This window comes from Gavia stellata, chromosome 7, assembly GCF_030936135.1.
Source record: "Gavia stellata isolate bGavSte3 chromosome 7, bGavSte3.hap2, whole genome shotgun sequence".
NCBI classification, from domain to species: Eukaryota; Metazoa; Chordata; class Aves; order Gaviiformes; family Gaviidae; genus Gavia; species Gavia stellata.
Genome location: NC_082600.1, coordinates 37,642,537 through 37,664,195, shown reverse-complemented (window position 1 = coordinate 37,664,195; position 21,659 = coordinate 37,642,537). Strand labels below are relative to the sequence as shown.

Genomic DNA, 21,659 nt, shown 5'->3' with positions numbered 1-21,659 from the left:
GAAAGAGCTGAAAAATCAGAATAGGCCTCCTTAGCAGGCAGGGGGGAAAAACACATTCCTGTGACTATCTTGCCTAATACAGTAAGTTCCTAAAAATAAAATTATTTCTTATTTCCCAGCATACCATTTTCCTTTGTTCACTGAACTCAGTTTGCACAGAAATATCAGCTTCCTTTTCTCAGTCTTCAACATCAGCAAAATGTGAGTGGGTTTGGATTTCTTATATTAAAGGCAAAAGATTATGGTTTAGGGTTTTTGTCATTTTTGTTTTGGTAGTTTTGGTGCAGTTCTCTAAATATCATGAAAATACTACGTAACACTAAGTTTTGAAAACCTTATTTCTTTCCTTCTACTACCAAACATTGGATCTACCCTAATAAATCATGCTCCTCTTGATAATTCAGGATAGAGTCCATGAATCTCAGAGGAGAGAAATAAATTTTGATCATGTCAGACTGATAACTTTGACTGATACAGATACAGGCAGTCACTGTATTTGTTTACAGGGGGTTTGATGCTAATTGAGGAGGAATACAGCCTCACAACTTTACACACTGCAAATTCATGTCTAGACCAGACAATTATGAAACCACTTCCCTTTACTAGATTTTAAACTACTCTTGACTCCCTTTGCACAGCTGAAAATGGGTATATGAAACAGCACAATGTGTTAAGTAATCACAATGAGCAAGCAACACGTCAGACTGATTTACTATCAATCAAAGAAAGAACCAGCTACACAGACCATGCTACCAAATCTAGGCCAAATTCCCACCTAGTACCCATCTTTTATTCCACTGAAGAACAAAATGGACACAAATTGCTGAAGTACTTTCATGACCGGACTCAGCTAAAGTGAGTTTTGTTATAATGCACATCGCACTGAAGGCAAACTTCAGTATTTATTGTTGTCACTCCCTAAAATCAAAGAGCTTTTAATGATTTTGAGTACCAATGACTTCATACTATCCCCTTCTTAAGGCAGACAATACTGAAAAAAATGGATGTGCATTTGATCTCAAAAGCAACATTTATATTTTCATAACAAAAAATAAATACAACTCAATGTTCACAGTAGTCCTGCATCTGTCTTCAGATAACTATTACACAAGTTTTTGACATCAAACAAACCCTACTGAAGTCAACTTAAGATGAAGGTAAATTGTACTTGTAAAAATAAAAACTCTATTTTAGATGCCTAAATATGGATCTAATAATCTTACTTTAGACACTTTTCCCCCCCGTGATACACTTCAAAGCAAGAAATAACATGGCTTTTTAATGTAACATTTCTGTTACTCTCCAAGCAAAGAAATTCAGTGTTGAAAGGCAGTAATACTGTACCTTGATTTCTTCTATTTCGTCTGGCACTATCTTGTATGCAGATATAGTCCCACCCAACCTGAAACCAGAAGAAGAAAAATATTCTCTGAAATCAGAATAAAAATGTTCTCAAAATCAGCAACACAAGGCACAGCATATTAATGATGTCATGACTTGTTCCAAAACAAATAACCCACGAAGCCCCAAAACAACAGCAAAAAAACCCCTTTCCTTCTTTATCCAAAGAAAAATCTTTATGTGATTAACATGAATGTTAGAAACAAGGTGTCCTTCACTAGCCTGAAAGATGAGAATTAGGTCAACCAGGCAGAATTACTATCACCAGGATGTTATTCTTTATATCAACGGCCATCAGTCATCATATTCTACGATTTCTTGTTTGTTGTCTAAGCCATATGGATGAGTTTAAATATTTGAAGCCTGATGTGTTTTCTGCTCAGTATTTCACTAAGCTGTTACGCAGTCTTAAACACAACCAAATGCAATTCTAGAAATTGAATTTTTTTAATTAGATGTGCATGTACAGACCTCACAAACCACACAGACTCTACGGCTTCCATGTTTGAAAAGTGTCTGGAGTTCATGAATGGTAATATAAAGTGGGTGATGTGCAATATAGTTGGCACTGATGTAGAAAAATAGGGGGGTTTGTTCCACATTGAACTTACCGAACTTACTTGTCTACATCCTGCAAAAGTTTATGGTAAGGAATAGTTCACATACTGAAGATGTATGAATAGCATGTACTGTAAATGCTGGTAAATATTACATTTTTCCCAGAGACATGCAACATGGCTTCTTTCATTTCATGAAGCAGTATCACTGATAGTGACAATTCAGACCTAAAAATATAACCTCACTAATGACCTCCCTGCTGGATCTACACAGCAACACTAGTCATTTTCTGGGTCCTACAGAAATGGAAATCACTTAAGAAACTATTTATTGTAAAGCAGCAGACAGCTATCAAATGTGTATTTGTATTACCTCCCTATTATTGGAATTTTTTCTTCCAATTTTCAGCATTTGTACACAGATATATTTCCTTATATTCAACCCTGAAATTATTACACATATTGTTTACTCAACCTAAAAACAGGAGAAGAGAGTAACACAGAAAATACACCAAGATTTTCCCCGTAAGTCCTGCCTTGCCACACCTCTACAAGTCAGGCATTCTCAGAAATGAATGGTTTGAAGGCTTTAGACAGAAGACGAAGTCTGCATAGGAAAAGTCAAGTCTGAAGTCCATTGCTGCTCCAAGTAATATCAACTATGATTTCCGAGGTAGAGACAGGATCCAGACATTACAGCATTCAAATTCATCATACACAATTAAAGTGTTGTAATTGCACTCTCCTACTTCCTCTGCAACTTCCATTACTGCTAAGCATCAATGGAGTTGAAAGTTACAGAATCACAGAATAACAGAATCACTAAGGTTGGAAAAGACCTGTAAGATCATCAACTCCAACCATAAAAAAAAAAAAAAAAAAAACCCCACACAAAACCCCCCCCCCACACCCACAAAAAACCAAAACCACCCACAAACCACAAAACACAGCACAACCCACACCAAAACAACCCACCCACACCACACAGCACCATGCCCATCAAGCCACATCCCACAATGCCACATCCACACACTCCTTGAATACCTCCAGTGATGGTGACTCCACCACCTCCCTGGGCAGCCTGTTCCAGTGTCTCACCACTCGCTCAGTAAAGAAAGTTTTCCTAATATCCAGCCTGAACCTCCCCTGGCACAACCTGAGGCCATTTCCTCTTGTCCTGTCGCTAGTCACTTGGGAGAAGAGACCAACACCCACCTCTCTGCAACCTCCTTTCAGGTAGTTGTAGAGAGTGATGAGGTCTCCCCTCAGCCTCCTCTTCTCCAGACTGAACAACCCCAGTTCCCTCAGCCGCTCCTCATCAGACTTGTGCTCCAGACCCCTCAGCAGCTTCATCGCCCTTCTCTGGACACGCTCCAGCACCTCAATGTCCTTCTTGTAGTGAGGGGCCCAAAACTGAACACAGGATTCGAGGTGCGGCCTCACCAGCGCCGAGTACAGGGGCACGATCACCTCCCTGCTCCTGCTGGCCACACCATTTCTGATACAGGCCAGGATGCTGTTGGCCTTCTTGGCCACCTGGGCACACTGCTCGCTCATCTTCAGCCGGCTGTCAATCAACACCCCCAGGCCCTTTTCTGCAGGGGAGCTTTCCAGCCACTCGTCCATCCCCAAGCCTGTAGCATTGCATGGGGTTGTTGTGACCCAAGTGCAGGACCCGGCACTTGGCCTTATTGAGCTTCATCCAATTGGCCTCGGCCCATCGATCCAGCCTGTCCAGATCCCTCTGCAGAGCCTTCCTACCCTCGAGCAGATCAACACTCCCTCCCAACTTGGTGTTGTCTGCAAACTTGATGAGGGTGCACTCTATCCCCTCATCCAGATCATCAATAAATATATTAAACAAGACCGGTCCCAAAACTGAGCCCTGGGGGACTCCACTTGTGACCGGCCGCCAGCTGGATTTCACCCCATTCACCACAACTCTCTGGGCTCGGCCATCCAGCCAGTTTTTAACCCAGCGAAGAGTGTACCTGTCTAAACCACGAGTCGCCAGCTTCTCCAGGAGAATACTGTGGGGAACAGTGGGAGAGAACTGAAACTTTTTTTGCCAGTGCAAGTACAAACATGAGCTTTTATTCTTCACTATATCTGACCTTTGTTCAAACAGTGTTTCCAGGGATAGCTACAAGAAATTGGTTTTAACATCATGACGAAGGATTGCTTCATCGTACCGTGACAAGGAATGGCTCAGATCAGTGCACGTTATCATTGTGCATGACCAGTTCTATTGCTACTGAAATGAGGTCCATAAGAAAACATTTTTTATTTAGTTCTTTCAGATCCATTCTGGTCCACACTCTGGAGTACCCAAAACATAACTTCATTGACTTTCTACCCTCTAGCAGAAAGGGAGGACAGAGCCTCTGCTGCCAGCCCTCCACCAGCAGGGAATTCCACCTGGCAGATTTCTTTATTGGCCACCCTCAGCAAACCTATTAAGCATTTTCTTGGAATACATCAGAAAAAATTTTTGAAAATCAAAATAATAGACTCAGTAAACTCATCTGGCTTGCTTAAACGATTAATCAGCATAATATTCTGAAAATACTTCTGCAAAGTTTTGTCTCAAGAGTTTAACATATCCTGAATCTGCCAAGTTGCAGTCCAAATGGTAGCACATTTTAAAGTAAAATGTCAGTTACCACAATTCCACATTTTTGAAAGAGAAAGATACATTAGAACTTATGTTCCTGTTTAAATAAACAATCTCTCCACCTATAGCTCCAGCTCACCTTATCTATCTTAATACATTTTCAATCCTACACTGGTATCTTTAACTTGAAAATCCAGACTATGTACATGAATAATAACAAATTTGAAACTGAAAAAGAACCAGAGACACATAAATATACAATTGTATAAATGCCTCAGAGCTGAAATGAAGTTTTTAAGGAAGCATATACTTTCTTCATTTCAGAACATTAGATTTCACTCCACCTTATAACTCCTGGAAGAGAGATCCACCGCAACAGACTGCCAGTTAAACCTGGTACTATATAGGACATAATACAGACATTTGACTTTGTGTATAAAGTTTGGTTATGAGTTTCACAGAATATTTTAAAGGCATCACACACACTGGGAGGGATCCAGTTAACATAGCCTGAACTCTTCCACTGGTCATAAGTATGATATAAGGATGCGAGGAACAGAATTTTTGTTTTTACTATATAATAATGCATCTATGAGAAAAAATTATTTAAGCTGCCTATTTGGCAGCCTGTGAGTAGTGAACAATAACATATAGATAAAATTTTAAAAGTCTGTTTTTCTGGCAACATGTCTTGATTAGCTTCAATTTCACACACAAAGTATTATGCCATACAATTCACTCGCCAAACGAACTTAAGAGGCAGAACCAGTGGTGAAACATGCCGCATACTCTTCACTCAAAAATCATAAATCCCAGTTCATTCCAACTGCATGGTAAATACTCTGAAAAGAAATTTGAAAGCATTTAGTTTGGTATTACCAAATGGCTATTACTAATCTCCCACCGTCAGATAAATCCACAGTGTAAGGGACTACACAATGTCACACACACAAAAGTTAGTGAGAAAAACAAAAACATTGTGATGAATGGTAAGAAAGAACAGGAAGATCAAGGCAAACTGCAAATCAATGCATTAATTGGTACGTCCAACTTAAGGAAAACTTTGTATTTCGAGTATTTCTCTGAATTACATTTAAGTGTCACTATCAATTGTGACCTGTCTGGAAGTTTGCTTGTTATTTTGCAAATCCTTGATTTGATCACTGACACCTGAAACAACAGAGATCAGACAATTACACACAGGAGATTTCAGCTACAGGATGATACAAAGTCTGTGACAGAGGACTTGCACAGGGCATATGTTTTTTCATTTTCTTGGGAGCAGCCTCTCTCTGCAGGCTGGTTTAGTTAGGACATTTTACACTAACTTTTCTGATCACAGTGTTTCAAGAAGCAATTACACTGCAATCAGAAAAGCAAAGGACCAGCTAGCATGAGTACGCATTAACTACTGTCGGCTTTGTACACCAGAATATAACGCAGCAAAAAACATGTTAGAAGGGCCAGAATTCAGTTCACCAGGGACCCAATTTTTGTGCAGATTCACTCTTCATCTTCACACATTTTAGTTTTATTATAGATTTTATTACATTTTTTTCTCCAGTTGAACAACACAACATCCAACATCCTACAACATAAATGGCATTTTCTCTCAGAACAACTACTCAACCAACCAAGAGCAAAGCTAAATATACAGACAGCTACTTCCAGTAAGCTGAAAAGACAGTCACAAACTTCATCTATAGAGACCTACTGTGCAAGTTCTTTCTCTTCCAAACGGCAGTATTTTCACACTATAGCAAGCCACATTACTTAATAATACTTTAAATACTAGTTAGCTTTAATTTTTCACGTTTATATGTAACAGATAATCTCTGAAAGGTCCCACAATATATATTCAAATTTCGATAAACATCAGTCTCATCAGGTCTGCATCATACCCTGCATGTAATACAGACACCCCAGTTCTCTAATCCCTTTGCAAAAGTGAAGTGAAACTATTCCTAGACGTCGAAATTAGAGCTGACACAATAAAAACAAAGAACCACACCTTGTATTGGGCTAAACTGGTGAAGGTCTTTGAGGAAAGAATCAGAAAAGACAGAATAGAAATTCCATAAAAATAGTTAGAAAATAATAAATCTCATATAACTATTTGCACAGGAGTTTGTGAAAGAATAGAAACTTTGTGTCTTTTTTAGGGAAAAAGTGCATCCCAGGTTGACACATAATGCATAGACTGGGTTCACAGGAAGTTCACAAAAAGGGTTCAGGAGAATGTTGAAAGCAAGGTTTCTCCAGAAACCTAAGAAATTAGCAAAATATAGGAAATAAACTGAAGTGAGGCCAATACAGTTGCACTGGAACAGATGGAAACTTTACTATTTCACAATTTAAAGCAGAATATCACTGAAGAAGGAAAACCTAAATTTCATCCAAGTTAAGGAAAGTTAAAAACCAGGAGGAACTGTGCTCAAATGGAGGCAAGAAACAGTGAACTACAGCCCAAATGGGAAAAGAACTCAAGAAAACAAAACTTAAAGAAAAATAAATTGCAACTCTGTTAATGATAAACTATCCATTATTTTAATGTTATCCTTTTATGACCTGTTTGCTGTATGTTTCAAAACTCTATTTAAAACAGAAACTGAATTTCTCCTTTTTAAAACGTTTATTCCAGATATAAGGTTAAAACTATCACTGTGTTATTTTCCATATAGTTGCAAGTTGGATTTCTGAATGGTTTTCCCCTGTGGCCCTGTACATATGTATGTGCCAATGGACTAACTGAATTATTATCGCATAGCTACATCATGTGCAAGACACTTGTGCACTTGCACTGAATCAATACTGACTGGCTTTTATAATTTGAATTCTGACCAAAGATATGAACACAGTCTTCACATACAGTTCCACATTCAGTGACTGCCATAAGTAGCTGAGCTATTGATTCATCCTTTAGCTTAATAAATGAGTCATACTGAATGCAATGAATTCAATTTTTTAAAAATAGCTTGTAGCCAGCGTGGCTGCTGTCATCTGATGAAGTTCTCCAATGCCACTTTAATTAACATTAATCTTTCTTCAGATAGATCATTCTGTCTAGATGATATCAAGTTGTCACTAAGCCTCCCAGTGAAACTCTGCTTCATCTTTAAATGAAAGCAAAACTCAAAAACCTCTGCTCATTTTTTTTCCAGATCCATCTCATAAATATATTTGCTATCTACCATCAGGATATTCTACTGACTGATTTATAAACCAAGCAGAATATTCAAGAGAGACTGTGCTTGTGAGCAGATCAAACCACTGTGAGCCAGACTGGCTATTTCTAATTCTAAGGACATGTTCATTTTATCATAGGCTACTGAATCAATACACGTTACAATACTACTCCTGCCAGAGCAAACTGACCAAGACAACATTTTTAGCCTACCCAACTGGGCTAGCTTTACATTGACCCCTGAGACATCAGCAAATCATCTTGCCTTGGATCCTCATGTACAGCTAGAACTTCATGGAGTATTCCAGGGAAAGAGGTAGCAAAATTGCATTTCAAAGTAACTTTGTCCTCCACTACCTGTAAGAGCATACATTAAAAGCAGTCACAAAGCTACTGTAATTGATACTAGTTTCTACTGACCTTTGAGAAATTCTTAAAGCCCCCTGAAGGGAGGTAGTAAGAAGGCGTGCTATTTTGGGCTCAATTCCTACACAACAGAACGCTGGCAGCTACAGGAAGCTGGGCTGCGGCTCCTGTCACTGGCTACACACCAGCAATGGATTGTGCAAAACAGCTTGCAAAGTGCTTTGTGGAGACAGTTTTACTCACTCTTAAGGTGTAGAATTATGTGATGAAGATCCAACCCATGTTTTTTGGGTTTAGTTTTTTTTTTTTTTTTTTTAAATGGATCCAATAATTACATCCTTGAAAACTTATACCACCACCCCCCCAATCTTAGGCTAATGTCAACATGCTGTACTCAAAAACCTCACAGAAATAAAATGATTGCAGACAAGCCCTCTGTCAGTTCATGTCTCTCATGAACAACAGCTCTGGGATTAAGATGTCAAAATTACAGGATTCTCCCTTGGCCTCACCATGTCCCATATACTTATTGCACACACAAAAAATGGGGGGGGGGGGGGGGGGGGGGGGGGGGGGCAGTGGGGAGAAAATAACACTAACCCAATGTTTTAAAATTTTTATTCCCTATCTTACCCCTGTTTTAAGAGTAAAAAAAATATAAGAACACATTTTTCACTGCTGATTTTTTTTTCTAAACAGAAAAAACAAACTACATAAAAAAAGCTTTGAAGGATAAGAGAAATATCATTTTTTTCCTCCTTAAAAATGTTGTGGGTTTTTTTTTTTTACTTTACTATAGGAGAACCAAGAATAAATCAGAAGAGGCCAATTTTTCAGGCATCTTCAACAGGAAAATACTGTCACCTCAACAATCTGTTATTAGGAAAGAAGGCAACAAGGATCTTTGTTCTCAACATACATCAGAAACTTGGGACGAGGTCATATGTACGTCGTTTGGCAATCACATGACCAGGAGCCACTCTTCCCTTTTAGCAAAGGGGAAAATTGGAACTGTTATGACATAAAGTATATGAACTTAAAAGACACCTCTATATAGTTAACAAAACCCACATCAGTTCAGGGCTTAGTGTAGTTTTCTAGGGGGTGTCTTTGGTTTAATTCAGTGCATGGGGCACACCTATATATGACAGTTTGGGGTATTATTGCTGCCCCCCAAAAGACATCTATAGACTGCCTCCTCTTGAAAATGTTTATCAGTTTACTTACTGTCTAATAAAGACACAGAAGGGGAGCAGGGAAGGCAACATCCCCAAGAAATTTTGGGCTTGCAGGCACTGGCCCCCAAAAGAAACAAAATGGATGAAGAGGACAATTAAAATACATGGACTTTTCAGTGGTGCAACGTTATTATTTTTTTACTCTCAGCACAAAGAGAGGTGCCTTCTGGGCAAAAGTAGGAGGAATGCTGAACTTCCATGAAAAGCAAGAACTGTTTCAAGTTTTGATTTTCACTAAGCAAATTCATTAATAATTGTTCAAAAGCCCTATCATGAATATCTGTATGCTTCACAGCAAGGGTATGAAGCATGCGGATGGCAAACATTTTAAGATCTTTGAATAGAATGAAATGAAATATAAACAATATGGATATTTATAACTTCAAAATTTTTTTAGGACTGTAGCATTTAACTGTGTCAGACAATGTAGCATGCAGAACACTAAACCAAATATTTCATGGTTTGTAATAGTCTAGTTCCACCAGATTACAACAAAAGAGAGAGGCGCTGCATCTGAAATGGGCTGAGAATAAAATACCAAAGACTAATTCTGCACTCCGAATTTTCATTACGGGTTCAAAATTCTATTTCTAATTAAAACTGACTTTTAAAGTCTTCCCAAACGCCAGCAGAATCTGAAAACAGTCTTGCCATGTGGACCAACAGCAAAAAGCCCACTTCTGTGCGTGATGCATGCGTGTTTATAGAGCAGAGGAATGATTGTACTATGCTCCATCTGATTGGTAATCTAACTATGGAAATCATACATTAAATCAAAGAGACAGAAATGTCAGCTAGATTTAAGTAAAAATGTGTTCAGTGACTTTGAAAGTTCCCACCGGGGCATCAGATGCTTGACCAGCCAGCTCATTAAACAACATGAGCAAGATTTGAAATTTCCCGAGAGAAAAAATATGCAGAAGCAGACAAAAATCATTATCACGAAAACAGTCAAATTCTCGCCATTTAGACAAAGAAATATATATTTAACATCCATGTTGGGATTTCGTTGGTAGGCTGACGACTTTAAAACACTGTATGAAGAGAAGTATTTATAGTAAGGGCCAAGACAATAACGTTGATCTTACGTTGTCCTACAGTAAATACTGTGGTAGGGCAAAGTATGTATTTGCATTTCTTCCAGCAAGTACATACCTAGGTGAGATACAGAGTATTTGCATATATATTGCTAGCAATTGCCTGTCACAAAACCCTCACCTACCTCAATTGAAAGCAAATTTTTTGGGTGTCTGAGAATGACCATTTGCCTATCTTGGAAGGCACTGCAAATTAAAGGATTTAGGCAATATGATAAGGATTGCAATGACCTTCCTGGAAATGAAAGATTCTACTGGTAAATTACCATAACAGCTTGCAGAAACCTATACAGGAGGATAAAGCTATTTTTGCTGACTCTCCTATCATTTCAGTTGAGCTCTATTTGCTTCTATCCAAATGTAAAGGAGAGATCATCTGAATCAAATGTTAAGAAAAAGAAAATTTCTCCTAGGAGAATAAGTTGACCCACAACTAGTAGAAATAGTAAGGCTTATTTTCTTATAAATTATCACTGGCCACTTCCCCTGCAGACTTTTTGGTATCCAACAAAAAACAGATTTAAAAAATATGGCCCTCCACCAAGAAACCTTCAGTGTTTTACCATGTATATGCTGCTCGCACCCCACTACAATACCATCATTATCTTCCCAATAACCTTAGTGCATATTTTCCCTTCCATTTCTTAGATGCTCAAGCATATGCACATGCTTGACATATGCTTGTGAAGCATGCTTAGACACTCAAAGTCCACGTGCATGCTTATGCCAACGCTAGTAAATATTAAATGTTTATTTTAAAAAGAGAGGAAGTTTGGCTGAGATATGTAAAAGCAGAAAATGGAATAACGGAAACATAGGGATCCCTGACGTTGGAGAATAAGCTGGAATGAATTGCAAACCACAGGTTGAAAAGAGCAATCAGAGTACTTTATATGATCAAGCAAAAAGGTACCCAGAAAATCTCTTCATTCTGAAAAACACCAATAAGGACGAAAAGTGAGAGCAGAATGACTCAAACTTGGAAAGAATAAAATGTGGAGAATATGTGTAAATGGTCTCATCATTCCAGATTCTAGATCAAATTGGTTCTTTACAATTTAAATCACAAAGCTTATGGAAGACTGTCAGAACTTTTAAATAACTGTTAAAAAAAAAAATCCTACAATTCTGAAATTACAAGAATGATAGAGGAGTCTCAGAGACAAGCGGCATCCAGAAGGGCTACCACACTAGTTCACACAATACTTCACCTTCCCAAAGCTTTAATGTCTCATTTCTCTCCATGACATTCCAGAGAGATATAAAGTATGAATACAGTCCAGTATATGATAATGTCAGTCTTGTTGTATTTCTCTAGACAGTTAAATTAAGAGGCATAATTTGCTGTTGTTTTCCTTTTTCCTTAATTTATTAGTGTGTTTGCATATATATACATATATTGCCATGTGTGGCCTAAATGGGAGAACTAAATTGCATTTAAAATAGTGACCTGACTCAAATGGTTTTTTCAGTGTATGCTATGTGTTGGGGAATATGAAAGGAAAAATAAAAATAAAATCTGTTCAGCCACAGAATGGAGTCATATGAATAAAACAACTCCATATTTGATCCATCCCTCTTCATACCTAGGAGGAACTTTCTATAGACAAACAGCATTACTGACAATGCTGAAAGTGAGATTTTATTGCATGTCTCACAGTTATCTTCATTCCAGATAATTTACAGTTATTTTTGAAGCCATCATCCATACTTTACAGCTGCTTGTAAAATACTTCTGTAAAGTTCGAATTCAAGTTATTGAAAAACATTTCTTTGTTTTTCGTATATTATTGGCTATAATGGTTTTTCAGCACTCTTATTTTTGCATTCTGTAGTTGTCATTCCCTTTTTTCTTTGCATCTGATCATTTAAATGTCAACAAAATGTTTCAAGATGAATTTAAAAACTACTGACGTATTGTCTATGCCTGTCACAACTCACTACGACCTGACTCTTTCAATGTTCAGAAACATGGTAGGCAGGGGACATGCGGATCTTAGACAACTTAAAGAGGTCTTCAATTAAATGTGGATTTGTGCATTTTGTTTCATTCAGGTCCTAAAAAAAATTACTACTTTTAATTTCTAAATAGCTTGCACAAATGTAATCCATTGGCAAAATGTAACTACTAACTTCTTACTTGCAGCTTTAAGTCACCTTGTAAGTCATTATCAGCTATGTTCTCCTGCCATCTCTTCTGTATGATGTTCTCTTAAAAGTAAAAATAATAGTTAGATAGAACAACCCCCTCCAGTTCCATTTTGCCAAAGCCCTTCTCTTTTTCTTTATTACTGCTCCCCCTACAAGTATGGTATTTAGAAAGAAGAGTAACCCACCTCACAGTAACTGAAAATATTTTTTTTTAGATATGACTGCACAAGGTTACTGAGCAAATATACACAGTACTTACTATCATATTCCTTTGGGTGACAGTGACCATAGCATCCCTGATAACTTCAACATGCCTCCAGCCATCTCCAAGCTGAAGAACACAGATGAGGAAAAGATTTGATCGCTTCCTCAGTTCCTGCTCCAGCACAGGTGAGTAGGAGTGAAAATAGATAAGGTGAATCCTGGAGTTCACATTTCTGTAAAATAAGTAACTTTCTTAAGTGCTGCCATGTGTATTCTGTATCAGTGAGCCCTGGTCAATTTGCCTGGATAAAAAACAGCAAAAGTGACAGGAGGGTCTCTCTTCCAAAGCAGAAATGTAGTCTAGAAGTCTCTGCCATGTAACAGTGTATTCAGAAATGATGACTCCACACAGGCTTTAAAAAAAATAAATTCAAAAGCAGTAGAGACCTCCCATTTTCCAGCATGCCCGTGTTGGTCTCCCTTTTCTCGTGAACAATCAATTTTGTACATCTGGAGAAGAGTCTTGAAAAACGCTCAACCTGTAACTCTACTGGCAAAAACCACAGATAGCTTAGATGTATTTCTAGGCATCTGATATAGCCGATATGTTAACTGCAATCATAGATTCACACTGGAAAAGATTAAGCACCATAGATTTTGCTTACACTGTACCCCTAGAACCACCTTATATTAATTAAAAGGCTAAATACCCGACTATCAATAGACAAATGGCTAACACGACCAACACTAATATTGTTAGCACTTCACACCATGATGTGGTGCCACGATGATGCCATGATGCAGAAAGGAAATCAAGGATGGTTAGGACAACTCTACCTGCAAACAGGTATTGAGGACAGTACAGCATATGCATAACCCTCACAGACATTGATAGCCAAAAGAATATATGAGGTTTGTGTACAGAGATACCCGGGCTGTATGAATAAACCACTGCAAGAAACTGCCATTTTCTTGCCAAATCACAATTTACGATTTTACTTCAAACAAGCAATTGTTATTATGTAACCTGCCTTTTCCTTCCAGAACTAGCACTAAATACCCTCACTCTTTAGAGAGTAACAGTAATAACTACAAAATGCTAGTTAGAAGAGCCCAGAAATAATCCAAATCTGTACTGAAATGAGTTTCAGTAGCACCCAAATTTAGGAACTGAGCTAAACTGCAGCATTACATTAAGAGAGACCTTTTAAAGAACTGATAGAGAAATTACTGTAGATAATGTCAGCAGAATACATTTTAGGACCTTAACCTCTGGTAAACTGCAAAATCACATTATACTGACAATACAACAATTTAATTGCTTTACAAGGGTTTGTTCCATTTTGGATTTGCATTTGTGATCAAAGAGCTTATAGGCAGGTGGGTAGCATCAGGTCAAGCAATGAAAGAATGAAAGGCCTATCCTGAGAAGAAGGCTCAGTACATATCCATCAAACCAAACAAAATTAAACTAATAGGACCATCTCTTCCATTTAAAACCTAAAAGGTGGATCTAGAAAGCAGGTGGACCAAAGACCATTTGCAAATGAAGAGAAAACTCCAGATTTTGTATCTTATAAGATATCCACCCCCCTTGCCCCCCCAGCAACATACCATGGATAGATTATTTTAACATAAACTGTATTGTCAGCTATATTTTCATGTAAAACATGTCAGGACAAATAGTGGTGCTATCCCTCCACAATAGCAGTCAATGCTTTAGCTCGTATTTCCTCCAGCCACATCACCTGACTTTAACTGCTCATTGAGGCATAATACCAGCCCAGATAAGTGTCAAGATACATTTCACAGCTGCAGTGCCTCCATACCTTAAGCTGCTTAGAAGGCACGCTTCTCCAAATTCAGTAGTGTTCTTCAAAGCTGAGAAACATGATTACCAGTGCGCATTTAGTCTTCATAAATCAGAAAATAATTATAGTAAATGGCTTTTTAAAAAAACATAGACTTCTCATGCTCTGAAGCTTAGATTACAAATGTTTTAGTATGAAGAACAGAATATCCTCTTTCATCTTAATTAAGGAAAAGTAAATATTCAGTAGACATATCCTCTCACAATTTGTTTCACCTTTGTAAGACTGTCTTACATAATTTGTCCAAAACCACTTGTTCCAAATTCAAAACCATCTGTAATGAATAAATAAAGTGTGGCAGAAGCCTTTTACAAATGAAAGAAAGTCAAAGTTGAGTACCTGCTACCTAAAAATGTTCATTCTAGGTTATCTTTCTGTCACATCTATTGATTAACTCACAGTTCAGCTGATCTTTACTCTACAGTGGCCAATTCTTTACAGTGGAGTACAGTGACTCCAATTTTGCCACATATGCCACTAAGACATAAACTCTGCAGGTGGATTTTCAAATTTCAAGTTGAGTTTACATTGATAGAAAATACATTAAATTTTGATCTGTAAAATTAACTTCGTATGAAAATAAAAAAAATTAAGAAACCAAGTAATACATAGATACTGCTGATAATATAACATTATGATCTCTCAGTCATTAATTATTCTGTGAAAAATAAGGCAGTGGTATATGGTTGGTTGGAAGGTACTTACATTTGCTTTAAATAATTGTTGGTTTTAAAACTTTTGCCCACACATGCACAGACATAATTAAGTTAAAGACTAACTGGTGATTTTTGCTGACTAACTTAACAGAATGGTCAAAGATTGAATAGGTCATGGAAACCAAAGTAGGCCAAAGATACTGTACACATCAAAGCTGAAGCACACAGACAGGCTATTCAATTATTCGTGGCCCATACCTGGCCCATAGGGAACTCTCAAGAGGTCCATTAACAGGCAAACATCATGCAACTGAGAGGCATTCTTTGCTGGAGAAAAGAGATGAAGGGAGACATACAAGCAAAGCATCAGATGTTTCCCACCTCTGGTCTTGGCTGCAATTGCCCAGCTCCAAAATAATTTCCAACTGTGAACTTTGAGATTCTCCTCCTAGTACTTACTGCAGTCAGGGAGTACCTACAACATTTCCATGCTAAAAAAAAAAATTACCTGCAACTGGCCACCTTCAGCTTCTACAGCTGGATACTTCATACAGTATTGTAGCTTTATTGGCTCTTCTACTCCTGTCCCAGCTCAACTGCATCCTCAATACTGCACTGATACATACACGAGCACAAACGCAGAATAAAGGTTTTCTAGCCCACGCAATTCCCCCCCCCCCAATCTTTCCCCCTTCTAAAACTAGCTGAGTAAGTAGTTATAATACAGAAACACTTCAGGGAGCTTGTGTATTATTGGAGATTTCTGTTACAGAGCAATTCAGCCTATGACACAGTTTTGCACTAAATTACTTTAAAGCAAGTATAAAGCACCAGCAGTCTTCTCATTAAAATAAATTAAAATGATAATCCTAACTCTGAACAATTGCTAGTGACAGATATTTGAATGATGCATTGTAATGCAAGCTTGTTACTTGTTTTTTAAAATGTTCATTACCTCTTCTGGTAGAATTCTCAGAGCTTTTATTAACAACTGAACTATTAAACGTAGGAGAAGAAGGAAGAAAAAAAAATCTTGGGTTTGTCTACCTGGTATTTTCAGAGAGCTATACCAGCACCCACATCAGATCACAGCCAACTCTGTACCACAGTTAGTGTGGCACTGAGCCACAACTAATAAACCATGCCGAGAGGGAAAGCATATTGGCTTGTACTCAGCACTGTGCTACAAACATCTACATTACAACCAGCCTGCTCAGAGCACAGAGTACTTGCTCATCCTTATTTGTCAAAAATCTATTAACAACGCAATATGTAATTTATATGAACTATATAATTTAATTATAGAATGTATAAAACATGCTGCATGTTTTAACAGTGTAATTAGAAACAGTGTGCTAACTGTTCCATGAGAATGATTTAAATGAATAGTTGTTAGTAGCAAATATGACTCATTTATACCAGTTTGAGATCTTTCATACAAAACTTGGTTAAGAACTACTTCATAATTTTCCAGTGAAGCTTTTTCACCAAAACATATAATTCAATTAAAATGAACACAGTTGTGCATCATAAAATTTTATCAAATTTCCTCAGTGAAAGGTTTTATGAACACTTTGACATGAAATCAAATATTACGGTTTTTGGTTTGCCCGTTTAATTTCATGTTCAACATTTCACTCATTTTTACTGGCCAAGTATGAAATATTTATTGCTTAGTTCATCTGCTTTCTTCTTCCTCATGGACTTAGGGCTTGCTTGTGTCTGCTCAGTATTTTTAGCCCTACGTGATCACAGCAGCATATTAAATTTAAGACTTAAAGTTATCCATTCAGCATTTCTCCCTTAATCACAAGCAGCATTGAAACCACCCCCCGCAAAAAAACACTATTAGACTTTTATATTAATAGCAGTCGTAAAACAAAAATTGGTCTTATTCCATGACATACCTTTCCTTCTACAAACTAATCAACAGTACCAGTCAGTGAAAGTTTTATTCTCTACTACTTGAAAACATGAACTATAGCTGTGAGATTGAGTGTTTAGAAAGGCTCTTGATTATTAGATTCTGATCAATGTGACTCACTTTTAGCAATTTCCCCAAGACCAGTCTCTCCCCCCTGCCCAGCACAAAACCCTTCAACCTTCATCTTCCTTTTCTCAAGGCTGAGGAACATATAGTACAATCCTTTCCTCCAGTGACTGTGAGATTTTTTCTGTAGTTTGCCACTGCAGGTTGTGTCTTATTTTCTCCCATTAGATTGTTACAAGAGCATCCTCAAAAGAAGGAAAAGAGGTGGATCTGCTGCTGAGCTGGGCACAGTAACAACACCAGGCTAATGATCAATAACTTCAGCTAGTATTTTCTTCCATCTGTTTTGAAATGAAGCAGCAACAGGAGCAGCTGTAAAATCTGAACAGTGCAGAGATATATAGAGAGAGATATATATGAATGTATTATTTGATCATTTACTCCCGTTCCAGAATAATAGAATGTCAAAAGATGTTCTGATAAATTCTTTCCTCAAGAGCAGCTTTTGCTGAGATAGAAAGAACATGTACCCACTCCAGCATGGAGTCCCACTTTGCTGAAGGAAGGGAATATCACTTCTGGAAGTGGTCAAATGTAAACAAATCTTCTTGTCATAAAGCTATCAGTGGTCTGATCCTTCCCATTACTCAATATTATTGTGTTTTATGAAACACATATTGCTTTGTGACACTGCAATTGTAGAAACTAAGGATGCCTAGTGCTTTGTGGATATACTTACAGTCACAGTTCTTGTCCAAATACATTGTTTCAAAACTTGCCCTTAATGAGTGCCTGAATAATTACTGAAGTTTCAGTGATCTCTTCTTGCTTCTCCAATGCTGATTCCAACATACGGCTTCTGTAAACTGGCTGAACAGTGTTACAGAGGACAGGGTGACACAAAAGCTTGCTATTAGGGTAACTAATAATCTGGGAAACTAAGCTCTGTTAAAAACATTCAGCTAGTGTCCCGTCTTGTGCAGAAGAACAGAAATAGTACAACGAAACCACCACTTTGTATGCCAAAGTAGCACCAAAAATTCATGGTCTTGAGAAGGCTCTGTATATATACACACCACTACCTCAAATGAAGAGGAACATTGAGGGAGAGACAGACAGAAAAAGATATGAAGAATAAAGACCCCTCTGACAAATTAAGGAACTCTCAATTAGTAAGGGTGGGCAGCTCTCATTAGCCTGTCTTTCCACAGAAAATGAGGTTTTGGACAAAAACAGTTCTAACTCATCTGAAGTTAAAGATATTAAGACCTCATTAAAAATGGAAGCACAAATTGGTTCTTTGTTGGGAAACAAAAGTGATTGCAATCTTCAGCTAAGATGCCACTGAAACAGATTATAAGAGAAGTCATTGCTGCATTAGAGAAATAAAAGGAAAAAAGCATAAAGTACTGATAGCTCACTAGCTTTGCCACAGATTACTTCTATCCCTTCACAATACGTCAGTGCATTAAGCTATGCAGAAATATCCAAGCTGGTAAGCTAATGAAAAGCTTGGATACTGGTAACAGTGCAGCCATGGTGAGACTGAAATCAAAAGCTATGACAAAACCTTCCTGAGAAGCTGGATATTCATTCAGTCTACACTAAGCTTTGGGCTGCTGTAACCACACCACCCACCCACCCACCCACCCACCCCCACCCCCACACACACCCACACACACCCACACACACCCACACACACCCACACACACCCACACACACACACTCTGCAGTCATTACACTGTTTGCATAACATTTCTTCCCTCATTTACACAGTGAAAATAATAGTACCAAATCAAAGATAATAAAAACCACTGACTGGAAAAAAGGGTTTCGATCCAAAGACAATTTTTTTTATATTAGAACTCTTGAGCACAGTTAAGCATTCACAAGCTCCACAAAAAACATAATCAAACCCTTTTGCTTAGCACAAACAATAAATTGGCTAAAGAGATTAAAAGGCTTGAGAGTGCAAGGGCTACAGCGCTGGCTGGAGTCTGAAGTATGTGCAGGAGAAGGCAAGACAAGAGGAACTCCTGAAGGAAGACAAAGAAAACAACAACCTCCTAAACATAGAATTTGCTGCTGTTACCGGGATTTCTGAGCAAAATGTTGAGCTGATAATGTCTTTTTCTACTAGGTTTAGAAAAACTTGGTGGTATTTTTGTGTCATGTATCTTCAAAATGTTCTGCCCAACCATGCAGGCAGAAGCAGGCACAGTTCTGACTCTGTCCGAGACACTAGTGAAAAGGGGAGAAGTTTTGCCAGTTTTGGCTTCTTAAAAACCCACTTCACAAAATTCTTTCACAATTAAAACCGAATTATCTGTATAAATGCAAAATATTAGAATTCAAAATATAAAATTGTTCTGAAATCTCAACATCTTTACTAGTTCATCTATTACTAATGCCTATATAAGCATTAGCAAATAATGAAGTACACATAGATAGTCCATCTATTTGAACACAAACATAACCTTAGATCTTTACCTAGCTTTTGGTCACAAGTTCATTTCTTGAGGACGTATTTTCAATGTTGTTAGCTTTTGAAGAACAACACAGAGCGTACCGTTAAAAATATGAATCAGTCCATCAAGTGTGTTGCTTCATCCCCTCACATACAGAACAGTCCTTGAAAAGCTATCTGCCTAAGGCTCATGGCAGGCAGCATCTGATCTTAAGCCAGGAAGAGGTATGAAGAAAATGTGTTAACTGTATTTCTTCGCATTTTTCTAGCAAATTCTTGTTTTCAGAAGGGATTCAATGCTGAAAGATCCTGAGATAATGCATTTTAAAGCCAACTGTACACGAAGAATACTGCCTGAATACGGTACAAATAACTTCTAAACTTTCAAAACTTACATTATAAGTACAGTTACAATAAAGTATTGTAAGTAAAGATTCTGAGAATCATTTTAGATGGGTTTTTGGGTAGAGGTATTTATTGTAGGTTGGTGGAAACCAAAGTTTGCAGTTGCTTTTACACACAAAGCAAGATGATCCACCTGTGTGAATGCATGGACAGGTGGGGCTGGATGGTTGCCATTCGGGATGAGTATTTTATGGGTTCTGTTGCTTATTCTGTGAAAACTGGTTGATCTTAGAGTTTTAATGTTTCAAGACTATTGAAAACTCAAATATATTCTTGAATTTTTCTTAATGGTTTGTACTCTGCAACAGAAATTATTAGGATGACACTCCCGAAGCCTCTAATTTTCCCCTGAAATTTACACAGGTTTAGAAGAAAATTAGGTTCTAATCTGTACAGAACTGTTACGATAGGTTGAATTAAAATTTATTCAGATCTTGTTCTCTAATTTTCAGAGCATTGCAAATGCGGTAGAGTAGGCACAATACAGATTTTCCTGAAGGAAATGCAGACAATACAGGTACAGCTAGAGCTCCAGGCACAAAACAGACACAACAGCTGCTTGTGGTACCACACTCTGCTTCTCAGTCCAGAATCATGCAGCCATCCCAGAACAACAGTGGTAAAAGTCTCTCAATCACATTGCCCTGCATTCTCTTTATCTGTATATGAAAATGAAAACAAAATTACATATTAATGTATTTCTTGGATTATTAGCAACTTGTACAGTGAATGGCTTTCCAGGCTCCGTTAGAAAAGTGGTTTTTTAGGTTAGCAGAAAAAAGGAAAGGATCCACTAAAAGTATCTTTACTTTAGAAGCACATTTGTATCTTTTAGCGCATCTTTTGGAAAAATGGAACACAGCAGACTAAAAAACACCACCTAATAAGTAATAATCTATTTAAAAAAAAAAAAAATCACAGGAAAAAATGACATATGCTTTGTTAAAATGGAAAAAACCAGACATTCCAGTTTTGCATTCCCGCATTTAATAGTCCCTCCGTGATCTACTCTGTAGTCAAACACTTGCTATTGAACATTTCCACATACTGTACTGAGCACATTAATTGTGCAGAATGCTTGTGACAATGAGAGAAACATACTGAATGAGGAGGAGCTGAGGGAGAAAAAGATCTCTTCATCTGTGTTTTTTAAACAGATAATTCAATCACGTCAGTCAAACGACATTCCAGAGCATCCTGTATTTTCTAAAACAATCACCTATCTGAAAATGACACCAATAACAAATTTCATGGGAACACTGTATTTCCAACCAAAAGTATCACTTAATAGACGAGATACATTCTCATATCTGAAACCAAATAACCAATAGAAAATAGAATTTTATTAGAATAAAAATTTCTACTAGAATACAACGAAGGGGATGAAATTGGAGGTAAGGAGATGCTGTAGCTAAAGACAGAGCAAAAAGCTTAAAACAGAATTAGTAAGGGTATAAA

General features: G+C 37.6%; 1 protein-coding gene across 8 annotated transcripts in view; it reads right to left on the bottom strand.

Moving 5' to 3' along the window:
• GPHN (gephyrin) overlaps positions 1–21,659 on the bottom strand; it is a 301,131-nt gene that overhangs the window by 172,710 nt on the left and 106,762 nt on the right. For all 8 annotated transcript variants that reach the window (XM_059820017.1, XM_059820021.1, XM_059820014.1 and 5 more), the window contains exon 3: positions 1,345–1,402. In XM_059820017.1, coding sequence (XP_059676000.1) covers positions 1,345–1,402 — 58 coding nt within the window. The remainder of the gene's footprint in view (positions 1–1,344; positions 1,403–21,659) is intronic.